The following is a 16,927-nucleotide window of genomic DNA, read 5'->3' on the forward strand; positions in this document are numbered from 1 at the left end:
CACTCAGGACTGATCAGCTTTCTTTATGGTCTATCTTTCACATCCATACATGACTACTGGAAAAACCACAGCTTTGACTATATGGACCTTTGTCAGCAAAGTGATGTCTCTGCTTTTTTATATGCTAAGTCTGTCATAGCTTTTCTTCCAAGGAGCAAGTGTCTTTTAATTTCATGACTGCAGTTACTGTCCACATTGATTTTGGAGCCCAAGAAAATAAAGTCTGTCACTGTTTCCGTTGTTTCCCCACCTATTTTCCATGAAGTAATGGGACCAGATGCCATGGTCTTAGTTTTTTGAATGCTGAATTTTAAGATTGTTGCCTTCAGCAACAGTCCCCCTACCCTTGATGTCTCTTCTTAATCATTTTCCATACACTGACCCGCCCCCACCCCACCCCCATTCACATACAAACCTACTCCTTGGTCATAAATCCCTACACATTTTTGTGTATTTGGAGTTGAACACAGTCTTTCTTTCCTCCTGCCATGGGCTTTACCCCTAAAGCAATAGCCTAAATGAAGTCTTTCTTATCATTTTAACAAGTGTCAGAATAAATTTCTCTTTAACACAGACCAAAGTTTGCACTCGTACTTTGTCATGTCCATTGTGTCCAACTCTATGTAACCCAATGGACTGTAGCCCACCAGGCTCCTCTTTCTATGGGATTCTCCGGGCAAGAATATTGGAGTGGGTTGCCATGCCCTACTCCAGGGCATCTTCCCGAACCCGTGTCTCTTATGTCTCCTGCATTGGCAGACGGGTTCCTAACCACTAGTGCCACCTGGGAAGCCCCAGATCAAAGTATAAATATGAGGTTTTTTAAAGAGGCTAACACTTCTTTGGTGCTTAACATGAGCCAAGACATAACTTGTTTTAAGAGCTAAGTCTATTCCTCACAACAGCTCAGTGAGGCTGTATTATTATTATTAGCCTCAATTTATGGATTACACTGGGGCCCTGAGATGTTAAATTACTTGCCCAAGCACACAAAGCTAGAGCTATGTGGTGGAACTGATATGTGGTGGAACCCGGGGGCCTGGCCCCAGGGTTCATGTTCTTAAACACAATGCCCGCCTGTCCTCAGAAGACTGAAAATTAGGTGGGGAAGTCTACTGTGTCAGTGCTCTTAAAACAAAGCTCTCAAACTTACCCGTCCATAGGAGCCAGGGTAAATTATGCAAAGGAGTGAAGCAGGCTAGGTGAGGAAGGGTTGTGTGGAGTCTGGAATGCCCCTGCCCTCTAGAAAGACTGACCTTCACATCGCCACCTTGTGTTGGTATCTGGAAATGCATGTCTTCTGAGGTGGGCGGGAGGGCGGGGGAAGGCAGAGAAAGAAAAGAGAGAAATATGGATTTTTATGAATGATCTCTTCAATAGACAAAGAGAAGAGAAAAAGGGAAAGGAGAGAGAGGGGAAGAGAAAGGAAATGGAAGGGAAAGTTGCGCAAGAAACACACAGACAGACCTGCGGAAGGAATTTATTCAGTCTGTGGGCCACCTCATTTAATAACCTCAATTTTAAAGGTTATTAAATCTTATCACAATGTAATCCTACTGATTTTAAAGACTTACTCCTCACTCTAAACCACCAAGTCATTACATTTTTTAAATAACCTATCTGTGTAACCTATTAGAGACTGTGCTGCTGCTACTGCTAAGTCGCTTCAGTCGTGTCCGACTCTGTACAACCCCATTGACGGCAGCCCACCAGGCTCCCCCATCCCTGGGATTCTCCAGGCAAGAACACTGGAGTGGGTTGCCATTTCCTTCTCCAATGCATGAAAGTGAAAAGTGAAAATGAAGTCGCTCAGTCGTGTCCGACTGTTAGCGACCTCATGGACTGCAGCCCACCAGGCTCCTCCATACACGGGATTTGCCAGGCAAGAGTACTGGAGTGGGGTGCCATTGCCTTCTCCGATTAGAGACTGTAGATTTCTGCTACTTAGTTGGAGAGGAAAGGAGCAAAAGGAGGAGAATTGTTTCTTGAGGTTAAGCAGTCTGTCCAGGGCTCATGGAGATGCAGTGACAATTACAATAGCAAATATGTTTCAAGTAGTGTTGATTTCCTATCTACTCATGAATCAAGAGATTTCAAATTACGTGTGTTAACCAAGCAATCTGGGCTTTTCTTCTTGAATTGATGGATAATTTAACTGCTACTAACAAAGCAAACAAAATGTTCTTTTAAATGAAAACTAGTATAATCAGCTCTCTGTGGGAAATGGGGATCAACTCGGTGACTTATGAGATTTCAGTGAAGTCCCTCATCTTTTCTAAGTCTTCCAGCCTTCAGTTGCTGGATTCTGAGGTGTTCATATTTTACAGTCCTCTCTGGCAAGCCAGGCTTCTTGGCTCTAGCCATATAACAAGGAGATGTCCCCCAACCAGATGTTCTGACCTTCCAGCTTTTTATAGGAGGTGGCCAATGGACTTGTTTTTAATTATTTAAAGTCTCATAAATAAGATACAACTATTTTATTTCCAAAAAACAGCACTCTTTTAAATAGTGTTTTCATTACTATTTCATGTCATGGCTTAAATTTGCTTATTATTTTGAAATTTGGCAGGGCTTAATAATGGCCATTTTGGAGGGAAATGGGATCAATTAACACCTTTTTGTGCACAAGGTTCTGCACTGTGTCCTGAGGAGTGAACAGAAAAGAATCAATAAGATTGTCCCCTTCCCTCCTGGGACTTGAAGGACTTCTGGAGAAATGAGACATTTATACAAGCAACAACAGTACAAAAACAGTACATGAAAAGCACAATACAAAGAACACAGATGGCCATAGCTGTAGAATTTTGAAAAGAGAGAGAGATTTTATGACTTAAAAGGCCTTAGGAGCCTTCAGAAAGGATGGGGTTTAAGTGGGGTTTTGAAGAACAAGTCTGCTTTTTGAAGATGAGGTCAGATAGTAGTACTAAAGGTATAATAAAGACAGATGCCAAAGAGGCAGAGGGAAAATAAGCTTGGGGCACAACAAGTGACTGCAACAGAAAATTCTAGAAAGGAAGAAATGGAACATAAACCTGGGGAAGTGATTTGAATGAGCAGAAAGCAGTCAAGACCAAGGAAGGGAAAATCTTTAACCCATCAATATGAATAATGAAGTTAGAAGAAGAGCTGTTTGGGAAAGAAGATAAATTGGATTTATTGTTAAATGCCATATGATTGAGCAATCAAATACCATTAAACCAAAACACAAAAGTATTTATTTTCAAAATCTGGGCCCAACCAGATTGACCTTTGCCTTACTTTGACCCTAAAGCTGGAGTTATGATTGTGATGTTTGATTTATTATCTATCACATGCAAAAAGTAGGATCTTTGAAATTTGGAGCTGGAAGAGCCCTTAGAAATCATATAATTCATTTTGCCAATGAGTTAATTTGGGGTGCAGAAAGATTAAGTGATTCCCATGAGGTCATAGAACCTGTGAGTGATAGAAGTAATATCAAAACAGTCATCTGCTAATTTCTGAACCATTGCTGTGTCTTCATCACATAGTCTGGTTATTCCTTCTAAAAAAATGTTTATGCATAAACACACATGAATAAATTTTCATATATACTTTTAAAGACTCAGATATACTTGTTAACATCCAAAATTTTCCCACTTTTGGATACCTACATCTCTTTTTCCCTATTTCTAAGTCAGAAAACTCCATTTGCCACCTAATATGTCTCATTATGTATATTTTTGGGACTTACATAACTACACACAAACACACACATAACACATATGTATGTAGAGTTTTTGGTCATTGTTTTACAGAAATGAAAACATATATTCTTTTATGTACCTTGCTTTTCTCATTCAACCATACCTTGGTGAAATTTCTCCCAAGTGAAAAGTTATAACCTCATTAGCTATTTATTTTAATGGTTGTAAAATGCTCTACTGTAGAGCTATATCATGATTTATTCTGCCTCTCCGCCTTTTAAGGAAACCAGTTTGAGTTTTTTGCCTCTACAAATAGTTCTCCAATAGACATGTGTGCACATGTTAGTCACTCAGTGGTGTCTAACTCTGTGATCTCATGGGTTGTAGCCCACCAGTCTCCTCTCTCCACAGAATTTTACAGGGAAGAATACTAGAGTGGGTTGCCATTTCCTTGTCCAGGGGATCTTCCCAACCCAGAGATTGAACCCAGGTCTCCTCCACTGCAGGTGGATTCTTTACCATCTGAGCTACCAGGGAAAGCATTTTTAATAAACATACTTGTATATTTATCTACATATGCTGGTATTTTATTTCTATTGATAGGATCACTGAGTGAAGGACATGTGTATTTTTAGTTTTAAAAGCTAAACTACTTCCCTAAGAAAGCTGCAACAATACACATTTGCACGTACAATTAATAGAAATACTTCCTTTCACAGGGTCTTCCCAGGCCATGGTGTTACAACATTTTTTAAAAGTTTTTGCAAGTGCAGTTGGTATAGAGTAAAATCTCATTGTTTCTTTATTTGCATTTCTTTGATCACAAATGAATTTGATCATCTTTTCATCAAGTTGTTGGCTATTGGATTTCCTACCTTATAAACTGTGCTTCCATATCCATTTTTCCAATGGATTATTTTGTCTCCTTATAAGTTTTTAAGAACTTCTACTATATTTCAGATATTTTTGTCTGTCCTCTAGGGTTGAAAACAGTTTTTTAAACCTGTTGTATCTGTTTGTGTCATCTTTTGCCATGCAAAAGTTTTGTCATTTTTTTTAGTCATCTGTGCTGATGTTTTCTCTCATAATTCTGGGTATATTTTCTGCCTTGCCAAAGAAACCTATCTACCATGCTCCTAGATATATTTATGAGCTTATATTTTCTTAACAGAGTTTTTTATTTAAATATTTATATTTTAACCTTTAATCTCTCTAAGTCTATCTAAGATTTATTTTTGGTATAAGAGTTTTCTTTTATTTAAGATGACTAATGAGTTTGCCAGCCCCTTATATTAAATGATCCATCCTTTTGTCACTAGATTGAAATGACTCTTTTGTCATATATTAAATCCTCATTTTATATCTGGATCTATTTCAAGATAATCTAGTCTACATATCTGTTTGGGCTTATTTCTTATTTTAATACTTATTCATTTGATTACAGTTGCTTTATAGGATTTTCTGATATCTGGTAAATCAGATTACACAAATGACTTGAAGTTGTTAGTAAGTGCATATGTAAGTATTAATATGTTAAAAGCCTATTTTCTAGACAGCAATGAGATGAAGCAGAAACTAACATATCAAGATAATACTTGTATAATTAAAATAATTTTTCCATAATCTTTCTTCCCAAGATCTGCATTTATATCAACAGTTGTGGAAAGAAAAGATTTCATGTGCTTGTGAGATCCTATACAAGTGACAAATTGGTATAGTTTCAACCCTCAGATACTGTACTATATTAATGGTACTGTTTCCTTGATTCACAGATTGGTCCTTCAGAGGAATCACCCCTGATTGCATCTTCACTTTGAGCTTCTGCTGCTTCCCTAAAGGAGTGCTGTCCAGGTGCAAGCTCCAAGGTTTTTCCCGGAGAGAGATTCCATGGGGACTGTACCTGACCCTCTGAGATCAGCCAAAACATCCCTGATTGCAGCTTCTGGAGAAGAAGAGGGCCTGGGAGAGGTGCAGGTTGCCTCGCCCCAGCCTCGACCAGAAGTCCTGAGTGAGAACACCAATGGCCTTTCCAGCACTCCTGCAGAGCCAGACCTCAGCCCCAGAACAGCTGCCAAGGCCCTGATGCAGGCCAGTGAGCATGTGCCCACGCAGGCAGCCATGTCCTCTCCTGACATTGTCAGTGAGGTGGGGAAGGCATCTCCCACACTCAACTCTCCTGGCAATACTCAGCTGTCAGGGGGCAGAGAGCCCACAGCACCAGCCCTGTGTTCTGCACCAGGCAAGGATTTAATACCTGCAGCATTTACAATGCCAGCCAATCAGCACATCCACCCAGTTGTCCCAGGCAACCAGCCCCATGCCAGCCCCCAGTCAGGGCCTGAAGATACCCTGGTGAAATCACAGAGAACTGCAGATGGAGGGCAACCTGAGAAGTCAAGTTGTCCGGTGGTGGTCATCTGTGGCAAAGATCAAATACCCTGTGATTTTCCTTCTCAAGAAACAATGCAGGGAATGGTGCAAACTGAAGATACAGCAGCCAGGTCGTTCAGTCCTACTTCCGCTACTGCAGGTGGACCCGAAGCAGAAAGGCAGCAAGCTGTTTGCACTTCCCAGACAAGGTCCTGTGGCTCTCCAACAGGAGAAGATGGATGTTCGGGGAACAAACCACCCTCTGCCGCCACCTCAGACACCCAGGCCATGACTTCGGTGATTCCTCAACCATCCCACCTCCCTAGCAACGGATCCATGTTTCCTCCAGATCCAGAGAAGGTGCCGCTGGCAGCACAGCCTCAAGTGTCAAGGTTTAAAGAAGCAAGTACGATGACCAGCCAAGCTGAAAATGAGATCAAGAAAACCCCGCCCAGGGCTCAGCAAGATGCCGAGGTGCAGGCAGTGGCGAGTGTCCAGAGTAGATCGGCGTCCACCAGCCCCAGCATCCTCGCTGCATTCTTAAAGGAAACCCCTGCTCCAGAGCGGTTCGAACAGGAACAGCTGCGTGTCATTTGCCACGGCAGCGCGAACCACACGTTGGAGCTGTCTGAGAACACCCTAGACCCCAGGGAGGCGGGTCAGTGCCGTGACCTTATGCCAGCGGTGCACATCCAGACAGCTACAGCTGTTTCTGCAGCTTTCCAAGGAGAAAATAAGTCAGGGAGCCTACCGGGGGAGGTCCTTAAAACCTCAGCCATCAACGTGTCATCCAGTGATGCTCAGGAGACGTGTAAACAAGACGGGAAATCAGCGGGAATGACCCTAGCGGGGCAAGAGCTTACCTTTAGACAGCTTTCGGGTACTACTTCTACCTCCCTGAAAGCTAGCCCCAGTGACCAGACTTCTCTTAGCGCAGGACGTCAAGTTGAAACAGGTCACGGATTAGGGAAATGTGAAACGAAGCCATCTGAGTTTGCAGTGGCAACCACCAGTGGCCACAAACCAGACCCCGACTGCAAACTCTCCGACTACTGTGGCCCTGCCAGCAGAGCCGACCAGTCCAGGAGCTTGGATCTCACGAATCAAGGGGATGCAAGAGAGAAGAAGCTTGCGTCTCCTCAGATAATGAAAGAACAAGAATCTCCTGGCATCGATATCCTGGAGGTGAGGGCAAGGGCAGAGGCCAAAAGCCTACTGCTCAATCCTAAATCTCAAGAAAGTGGAGGCGTGGCATCAGGTGCCAGCCCTACACCCTCCCCAGTTAGAAGGAGCCAGGAGGGCACCGGGGAAGAAAACAGACAGACCAAGACAGCTGCCAGCCTAAGCCTGCCGTCGGATGCCATTGGGGACTCTAGTCCTGGCTCTGGCAAAAGGACCCCTTCTCGCTCCGTCAAAGCCAGCCCCCGCCGGGCCAGCCGAGTCAGCGAGTTCCTCAAGGAGCAGAAGTTAAACGTGACAGCTGCTGCCGCCCAGGTGGGACTCACTCCAGGAGAGAAGAAGAAGCAGCTGAGTGCCGACTCCAAGCTCCAGTTGAAACAGTCCAAGCGTGTCCGGGACGTGGTGTGGGACGAGCAGGGCATGACCTGGGAGGTGTATGGCGCTTCCCTGGACCCGGAGTCCCTGGGCATCGCCATACAGAACCATTTACAAAGACAAATCAGAGAACACGAGAAGTTAATCAAAGCTCAAAGCGGCCAGAGCCGGAGGTCCATCTCCTCAGATACTTCTTCTAATAAAAAGCTCAAAGGCAGGCAGCACAGCGTTTTCCAGTCCATGCTGCAGAACTTTCGACGCCCCACCTGCTGCATTCGTCCTGCTCCTTCTTCTGTGTTAGATTGAAAAGGAACATGTCCAGAAGCCCTTGGATACTGCTACAAGCTTCAGAGGTGTCCATCTGTCTATGTCAGAGCTTACTTAATTTTTTTTCTGAGGGACCAGGAAGAGAAAGCATTAACTCACAGAAATTGCTACTAAGAATTGCTGGGTCCTTTGCTTGGGGCTCCATAAATAAAAAATATTGTTTCAATTTGAAAGGAAGTGAAGAAGTAAGCTTCACTGAAGGTTTACAACCTTAATTAAGAGGAAATAACACTTTTTTTTAATATGTTTTTAGAATAACATGCTCATTACACATGTGTCATTTTATATTACTGCCTCAATTTATCACACTATGGTATTTCCATTAAAACCCCTGCTTTATATTAAAAGTAGCAAAGACACTGTTAGCAAATACAGTTATACTTTGTAGTCCAATGCAATAAGAATGCTGATACCACACAAAATTTAAGTAGGTGATGAGAAATATCATGGGAAAAAAATGGAAACAAATTTGACTCATTCCTCGGCTAGAGGATATAAATAAAGTACTTACATGCCTAAAATGCCAAATATGAAATAATATTTGTAAACATCTGCATATAATCCTTTTTATAAACCTTGTTATACCTGTTAATAAACATAAGAAAGTTATATTAGGAAAAAAGTTAGCAAACCATTTGAATACTGCCCACATAAAACATGAATTTATGTATATACATTTTCCTACACTAAGGGCAAGGGTCATCTCTGTGATTGTGCTTAGATTAAATTCATATTTCCTTGCCCAAGAGGAAATACATGTGACTGAATTCTTGAAGAGAATTATCATATTATTGATAATACTGAGTTTTATGTTGTTCAGCTGTCTCCAATAACATTCTGCTGAGAATGTTAAGGTTCTGGTAAGGAATTATAAATAGCCAATTACCCAACACTCCTTTTCTTATGTTGAAAAAAGGAAAGTCTCCTGAGTAACAAAAACAACAGGTTTAATTGTGGCTCCTGTAAACAGGATGTTAATTGTGGCTCCTGTAAACAGGATGCAGTTTGTATTTTTGTTTTGGTTTGGTTCGGTAGCTTCTAATAGAAAATGTAGTCAAAAAAATGAGCTCCCTTGCTGCTTTTGTATGCAGACTAATATCATCTAATTGCTTAAGACTAATCTGTGGTAAAAAGGTAATCTCTTCAAGCCTATTAATTTTAAGAGAAATACCATCATATCTCATCCTTCCAACCCATTAAAAGAAGCTGCCTTTACTAAAACATCATTTACTAAAACAGCTTTAGTAAAGCTGCCTTTACTAAAACTAAGCTTTGGGTGAGCTTAGTCCTTGAGAATATAGGCACCTGTTTGAGCTGAGCCCTCACCTGTCTCCATAATGGAAGCGTGTCCTTGGGGCCCATGAGTGTTGTGCAGGGCACTGGCTGGGTGACCAACAGGGCTTGAGTGGGGCTCGTGGGGAAGAGAGGAGTGAGCCCTGGAGGTTGTTGGTTACCACCTTGCATTTAGAGAATCACTGTTAGTGATGAAGGGGCGTTGGCTGCTTTCTCTAAACTCACTGCCCTGATGAGCCAGGAAAGAATTGTCCAGCTGTATACTATCTCTCCAGAGATTCATAAATGCCATTTGTGTAGTCAATGCAAAGTTTCTATTTTTTTTTTTTAATTTGGATTCTCTTTTGCAGATTCTGAACATATTGCAGGAGGATATCATACCTCAACTTTAACACCACAAGCTACATCAGACATAAATTAGTCAATAGTCATCAATTTCTTTCAAAGTAATTGGACTGTCTATGAAGCGTACATAAGCAGACCACAGAGCCATTCTCAGAGTCAGAGCCAGAGAATGGCAATTACAGGTGTTAGAATTGAAACTTACAATGAATTTTTAAATAAAGCACATGTTTGTTTCTTACCAGTTGGCCTCTACTAAGAAGGCTATCTAAGTAGAAATTACCATCAAATTAGCAGCCAAAATTATTAATAATGAATTGCGTCTAAAACTCTCTCTTTGGGCCTTAAATACCCATTGGCTGCAGTGTTCATGTCACTTCTGTAGGAGATGCCTTTGCCAGAGTTTAACCTCCCTCCTGTCTCGCTCACTGGCTGTCTCCCTCCCACGTGCTGTGTACACATAGAGAACACCCTCTGTACACAGTGGCAGCTGTCAACAGTACCCACTCCAGATGGGTGGGCCCAGGTCAGCCTCTGCTCTGAACTGGCTAGAACAGGCTGTCCCTGCATTAAAATGGGAAAAAAGGAAGAATTTAGCATCTGGTAATAATATTAGTTTTCATGAGGTTGGAGTAACCATGTGATTTATAAATAGTGAAAGGAAACAGAGGCCAAAGAGAGTTGTAGACATTGTTGTTGTCACACATTAGAAGCAAATTAATAAAATTCAATCAATTAAAACTTAAAGTGTGCTAGAGTCACTTTGGTTTTTCTGGGGACTGAAACTAACCTTTACTTCTTAATCTTCAATTTTTTACTTTCAATCTTTACCACACTCTAAAGATTGTCACAAAATGTTACAAAAGCTTTCTTCTCACTTACTGAATCTTACAGAAGGAAAAGTCCTGAAAAAAATTGTCACAGACATAGCTCATCAAATAGATAAATAAGACAGGAGCCTATTCAAAACAGTGGTGTTTCTGCATTATGATCCCCCAAAGATTCTCAGGATAAAACCTTGTTTTGAAAACGCTCTTTCACTTGGATCTATGACACATACACATTCAGGACATCATTTGTGATTCCTTAGGTTCACTCAGCAAATGAAGTTGCAAAACAATTTTAATGGCAGACTCTTTGAACTTGCTCTGCTTATTCGTTACCTGCATGACACACACAGTGTTGAAAGCTGTTTTTGTCCTTATTTCTTTTAGTTATCTTTGGTCCTTTTAAATGTATTTTAGTTGTTGAAATAAATGGAGGGAATACTTTATTAAGTAGATCAGTATAAGATATTTTTTAAACCAGCAGGAAAAAAGGGATGACTTAGGCCATCCATATGTTTAACATGGGAAGATGTATACCCAGTGAAAATTTTTCATTTAAATACCGATTTTTCTATTTTATGACTACAAGAAAAATGTGACCATTTCTACTGTCATGTATCTACTTATCTTCAGTGATTTTCTAATTATGTCTTTTTGGAGTATTACCCTTGATGCCACAGACCAACTACTTTACATACACTGAAATCCTAATTAAGCTTTGTGTTTTGGATCCATGGCACATGTTAAACGTTTTGTTAGGCCAAAGTGGACCAGAAACCTTTTTTGTTTGCATCCAAAATGAAATATTTATAAAAAAATATTACTGTGTTTTCCTACCTTGACAAGTCAGCTCTATTGAATATAATTTGATTTCTGATGATCTTTAATCTTTAGAATGGTCGAATATTTATTATTTTGGATATCAGTGTTCTCCATGTTATAGGTTAAATATCATAACTGGAATAAATTGGACTGAATATGCATGTGTACCATATACCCTAGAGGTTGAATTTTGGAACCAAGTTCTTAACAAGAGCTTGTCATCTTAAGAAAGCAGAAAAGGAAAACTGCTTTGGGTTGTATCTAAGAGTAGTAAGGTTTTTATTGTTCTAGCTTATTCTGATAGTCTTCCTCTCATCTCTGGGATTTCCTATCATTTGGGAAATATCTGTATATACCACATGAAGACTAGGATATGATGTGACTTTAAGATTTGTTTACAGAGGACCTATATGAATAGGCTGTTAATGTGAATTGTTTGGCCTCTGTTGTATCCTCTTTGTTACTGTTTTGCTTCCAAAATGTGAGAAACTGTCTTTTCTTCCTCCTACATATTGTGCAAGTGTTTAACAATTTGTCCATTTCTAGTACCGCATAATTTACCACAGCCCTTGTCTACTTTTTAAGAATCAGTATAAAGGAAAACAATACATTAGGATAAGGTTTGCATATATATGTGTGTGTGTGTGTTTACTGAATATCACAAATGTCACTTGTAGCCTTGTGTAGGCCTCTACGTGTCTGATTTACTAATCATCTCCAATGCTGCCATGGAGATGACGCTGTTTACTCTCTCCAGCTTTGTCCTAAGCGGTATTTGAGAAACAGAGCCTATGAACTTCCCTTTGTGATAATAATGCAGTGAACTCAGCAGTATCTTGGATAAATAAACTGACCATCTTGTCTCTATCCCTGTTCTGTCTACACAGTGAACCAGAAGTCTCGCCCTCCTCTGCCGCAGTGCTTGCTGTTTTATATTCCCATCTGAGCATTTTCTTTTCTGTTAGCAATGTTCTTGGTTCCATGTGTGGCCCTTTGGGTTGAATCTCCAAAGGTGGGTCAGCTGCTGCCACCTGGCAAATAACAGGTAACGTGCCAGATCTCCTGTCCAACTTTGTAACTTTATCCTTCTTAATGAAATTCTGCAGCCAGCTGAATAATTTATAAATGTCATTGTGTAGACACATGGGCTGAAGGATATCTACAAAGTTTTAGACAGTTTTTGGAAAAGGGGAAAAATTAATCTTGGAAAGACTGAAACATATTTCCATGACCTTTACCCTACTGTTGGAAAAAAATGAATTCTCCTTGGCTACAGAAATAAAATAAACTTGATTTGCAATGACCAAGGACATAAATGAAGATGGATTGAAGTGGAAAAATTCTGTCTCACAAATCAGTGACATCTACCAGAGTTCATTACAGCTACTTTTAACTGTGAACATTCACCAGCTAAACTACTCACTTGCCACAACCAAATAACCTCTCTCAAAGCAAATCCAGTACATTGGTATATATGTGTAGATAGAAACAAACAAAACAAAAAAACCCTGAAAAATTACTGTTGGCTGTTAGGTAAATCAAGGTGATAATCAAAAGGATATTTGAATAACGGCAAGCCTTGGTGAAATGACTGTGAGGGCCAGAATGGTGCAACAAGGTGTTATTCCCAAGTTTGGTGTGTTTTTCTAAGACCCAGATATCTCAGCTACTCATCCTGAGAATGAAGACTGTTGATAATGAAATTAAAGTCAAGCAATAATGTGCCAAAAAGAGGCAGTTACATCACCAAGTGCATCTATTATGGGCACACCATTATATATTTATGGTTTGCTCCATGAAGACTGACCATAACCCATGGGATAAAAGTAGCAAAGGCATAATTTCTGCTTTCTTGCTGGAAAAACTTACGTAAGAGCTCCATAGAGAGGTACAACACTAGTGACCATTAGATCTGATGGTTAACAGCTCTGTTTTAACATTAGTCAAGACCAAAGGAATCACCAAGAGTCTTGCTAGCTTAAAATTCAAGACAGCTTCATCCAGAAACACGGTTGAAATGGAAGGTTAAATGTATAGTAATTACTCTCCCTGGATACTAACCTATAAGAAAGCAATTCAGTTAACTCTGCCTGGAGATTACCAGATTTAGCTATGAAATAAATGGGTTCTCAAATGAAGACTAGCTAAAACGTGAATATGATGTTGTAGATGGGCGTTTCTAAATACTAATTCTTCACCAAGTATTCTTTTGGGTTCAAGCTCGAAATCAACTGGCTGGAGTAAAGATCACGTGTTTCCGACTCAAGCGACTTAGCAGCAGCAGCATTTTACACTTTAGAAAAAGGTACTCATGATCAACCAGCATGATGATAGTTGTGATGACAAATACCCTAATGATTTAAGTGTGTTAAAGAGAATTGAGTGGGGAAGAAACACTAACTTCTTTCTCGATCTTTTAAGATTTGGGAGGCCATCCGTTTATTTTGGAGTGAAAAGGATAGCTTGCTTTTTGACCTTGCTGCTAGCATTACTCTTTGTTCCTTTAAAAATTAAATTATTTTTAAGCAAAACTTTTGAGAAGTTAAACATTTTTTTATGGTTCATATTGTTTTTGTGTTATGTATAGAGCAAACTATGAAATGAGCAGAAGGGGCTTACCCATTTAGACTTCGTAGCATTTATTTAACCACATCTTTGAGTAAATTATTTTGTAAAATGTTTTCCATCATTTCTGATGTTGGTAACTTGGAAGATTACAGTATTATTCTCACACTCCCCATTCCCTAAAGGGTTGGAGAGACTAAGTCTTGTTTTTAAGGGCATCTGGAAATACCTTTCCCAGGTATTTGAGAAAGGTCTTCAGGGCCTGTAAACCCAAGAAGGAAATATACTAAGAATTACTAAACTTCTAAATGTATTTATCTCTGCTGTACTAACATGTAAACACTATATTGTGCATTACCCTGTAGCTGGTTGTGGTACATCAGTACATTTTGTAAGTATGTACAGACTGTGAGCAGTTGGTTTTCTATTTTTATGTGTAGGAAAAAACAAAAAACAAAAAAAACGCTGCATCCCATTTTAAGGCCAAGTTCTGTCATCAGGTAGGCACATGGCCGAAAGTGAATAAAACCAACAGAAGTGTGCATGTGTGTTAAGTGACAGAATTTGTCCTTTCGTTTTTGAAGGTCAGAAAGGGCTGTTGTTTTCTTCTCTTAATCATCTCCCAGAGTAGATAACATAATTATCACAAAGGCTGAATGCAGTCATCAGTAGATTGGCCTGTTACCAAATATGCCAGGGCTAATTCCCCATGCCATTAGTCACAGGTAAGGTCAGTTCTTTGACCACTGGGTTGATTTACATTCCTCACACATCTTCTCTGTGTTGTGTGATTAGGATGTACATACTATGGGTGTGATTGTGTACATACCTTGTATGAATTATCTAAATTCTCAAAGCAGTGGAAAACAGGAAGAAGAAACAGTTGTTCAAAAGCCTCAAAAAGGCTAATCAATGTGAATTTTCGTTTTCTACACATAAAAATGTATACATAACATAACTGTAAATAGATTACCCACATATGTATGCACACGTAAATGCATTTTATTCATACTGGTACATTTAAATCGATCACAAATTAAAACAACTAATTGAAAATTGCATCTTTTCATGACTGTTTGGTTTCACGCAGATTGATATCAGATTATATGCTCCTCATTTAACGGTGTTACTCCCTCGTAGCACATTTCCTAAGCGCCAAGAAAGCCCAGCCCCACCGAGTCACGAAAATCTAGGTGATATTACTTGAGACACAGACAGGTACTTGAGCAGCTGCAAAGGTTTAGTGCTGTTCTTTAAGTACCTAATGTTTTATCTGGAAATGACAAACACCGGGGGAAACCAGTTGTGCTTCATAGACTCCTTTTGTGCGTTCGGTGGCGTGTTTATGTGCACAGGCTCAGAAAAGCTCTGTATTGTAGAGCTGTATCTCTAGATTTCAAAAGGGTATATAATCACTCAAGGTGAAACATGATTGCAGGCATTCTTCTCTTGAGATTGGCAAAACAATGTTTAGCAACACCAAAGACAAGTCAAAGAGTAAAGATTTTATTTTTAGAAGTTACAAATGACACTGGTAGAATAACAGGATGTTAGCAATTGGGATTTCCTTAAAATGGACTCAAATAAATGATTGTTACTGACAGTTGGTGACACTGTGTGGACTAGATAACAAGATTAGAGTCATTAGCCAGCACATGTCAGTACTGGACAGTAGTCAATTTATCACAGTTCCAGTCAGTGAATCGATGTTGTTTTAGTTTCTCTCATTTCTTCAAAAGGAAGTACTCTGTTAGACATAGAAAAGTCTAATCTGGTCCTTAAAACCTAATATGAGTTGATCCTGATATTTTGACACTAATAATTATATTGGCTGGATATTAGGTTGAAGTTATGAAAAGAAATACCAGAATTGCCATCAACAGAAACTTCTGTATGGCAAAGTACAAATATAACCACTTCTCAATAGAAAGTCAGTTATACCATTTCATAGGTACTCATATTTTAAAGACTGAATGTGCCATCTTTATATCTTAGATTAAAAAAGGTTAAACACCATAAAAATACTACAATTACAACTACACCTAGCTGTGTTTTTTAACTACCAAAAATGGATGTTAGAAAAGCATACATGAAATCTTCATGTCAATATTTACTGTTGCTTAAAAGATAAATTTAAATTTATGTAATTATTTTGGAAGTCATGTATTAATTTAAGTGCCAACCAGAAAAATTATAGACATCAATATAAGAATCATTTATGTGTGTACTCAGTGGATAAAGACCAAAAGTGTAGTATGATGTTAAATCACTGAAGAAACAGTAATAAAGTGAAATTCCATTTATGAATCTAAAGTTATGTCTTTTCATGATCCCTATAGACAAAGGTCATTAAATTGCTTACTTAAGAAAGTTCCCATCCTCTGTAAATTGACCTATCAATAAAATTTCATTACCTAGGAGAAAAGATGGAATATTATGATTTACATGAGGATAGATCAAGATTTTGAAATTACCTACACATCCACCCTCATTTTGGATTTGAGTTTTGAATGGATGAATGAATGAAATTCAACTGATGACTTAATTTTATCCTTAAAAAATGTCAAATATGATTTTGTTGCTTTTTTCCACTTTCCATAATAAACGTAATATAGATTAAGAGATACAGTCTTTGTTTTTTGTTATTATTGTTTCTGCCATTGCTGGCAAAGTAGTTCCTTAGCCCTAGGATGTTTAGAATCAACTGATTTTCAGTGTGACACAATTCTGCAGTGAAGCTGAAAGTATTTACACTGAAAGTATCAATTCCATTCATTAAAATAGAATTCCCATGCCTGCAGCTCATCTGAAACAGTGGTTTTTCCTACTCAGCACGGCACAGTGGTATGTGTATACGTGTCCATGTGGCTGTCCATGTATGAACTTTTGCTCAGTGAGAGGTGATGAGAGGTTGATGTTCATGGAAATATAGGAGGAGGTAGGGTGCCGGGTACATCTACTCTTATGGAAGCATAGAAACCTATATTCAAGCTTATATTGTCTCATGCCTCTGCCCATGGCCACTAGGTGTGTTGCTGTGGGGTTTCAGCTTTTCTGCCTGCTCCTTGGTAAATAAATCAGCATCCTGCAGTTTATGTTTCCAGAAGGAGACAGAAAACCCAGCTATGGCCTTAAATCCAGTTTAACCATGAATAAAACTAA

The 16,927-nt window shown here is 39.5% G+C and overlaps 1 protein-coding gene across 1 annotated transcript in view; it reads left to right on the forward strand.

Moving 5' to 3' along the window:
- GPRIN3 (GPRIN family member 3) overlaps positions 1 to 16,389 on the forward strand; it is a 77,299-nt gene extending 60,910 nt beyond the window's left edge. The window contains exon 2 of the mRNA XM_027544075.1: positions 5,438 to 16,389. Coding sequence (XP_027399876.1) covers positions 5,553 to 7,895 — 2,343 coding nt within the window. The 5' untranslated portion in view covers positions 5,438 to 5,552 and the 3' untranslated portion in view covers positions 7,896 to 16,389. The remainder of the gene's footprint in view (positions 1 to 5,437) is intronic.
- Positions 16,390 to 16,927: the final 538 nt, after the last annotated feature.

The sequence above is a fragment of the Bos indicus x Bos taurus genome, chromosome 6, assembly GCF_003369695.1.
Source record: "Bos indicus x Bos taurus breed Angus x Brahman F1 hybrid chromosome 6, Bos_hybrid_MaternalHap_v2.0, whole genome shotgun sequence".
In the NCBI taxonomy this organism is placed as follows: Eukaryota; Metazoa; Chordata; class Mammalia; order Artiodactyla; family Bovidae; genus Bos; species Bos indicus x Bos taurus.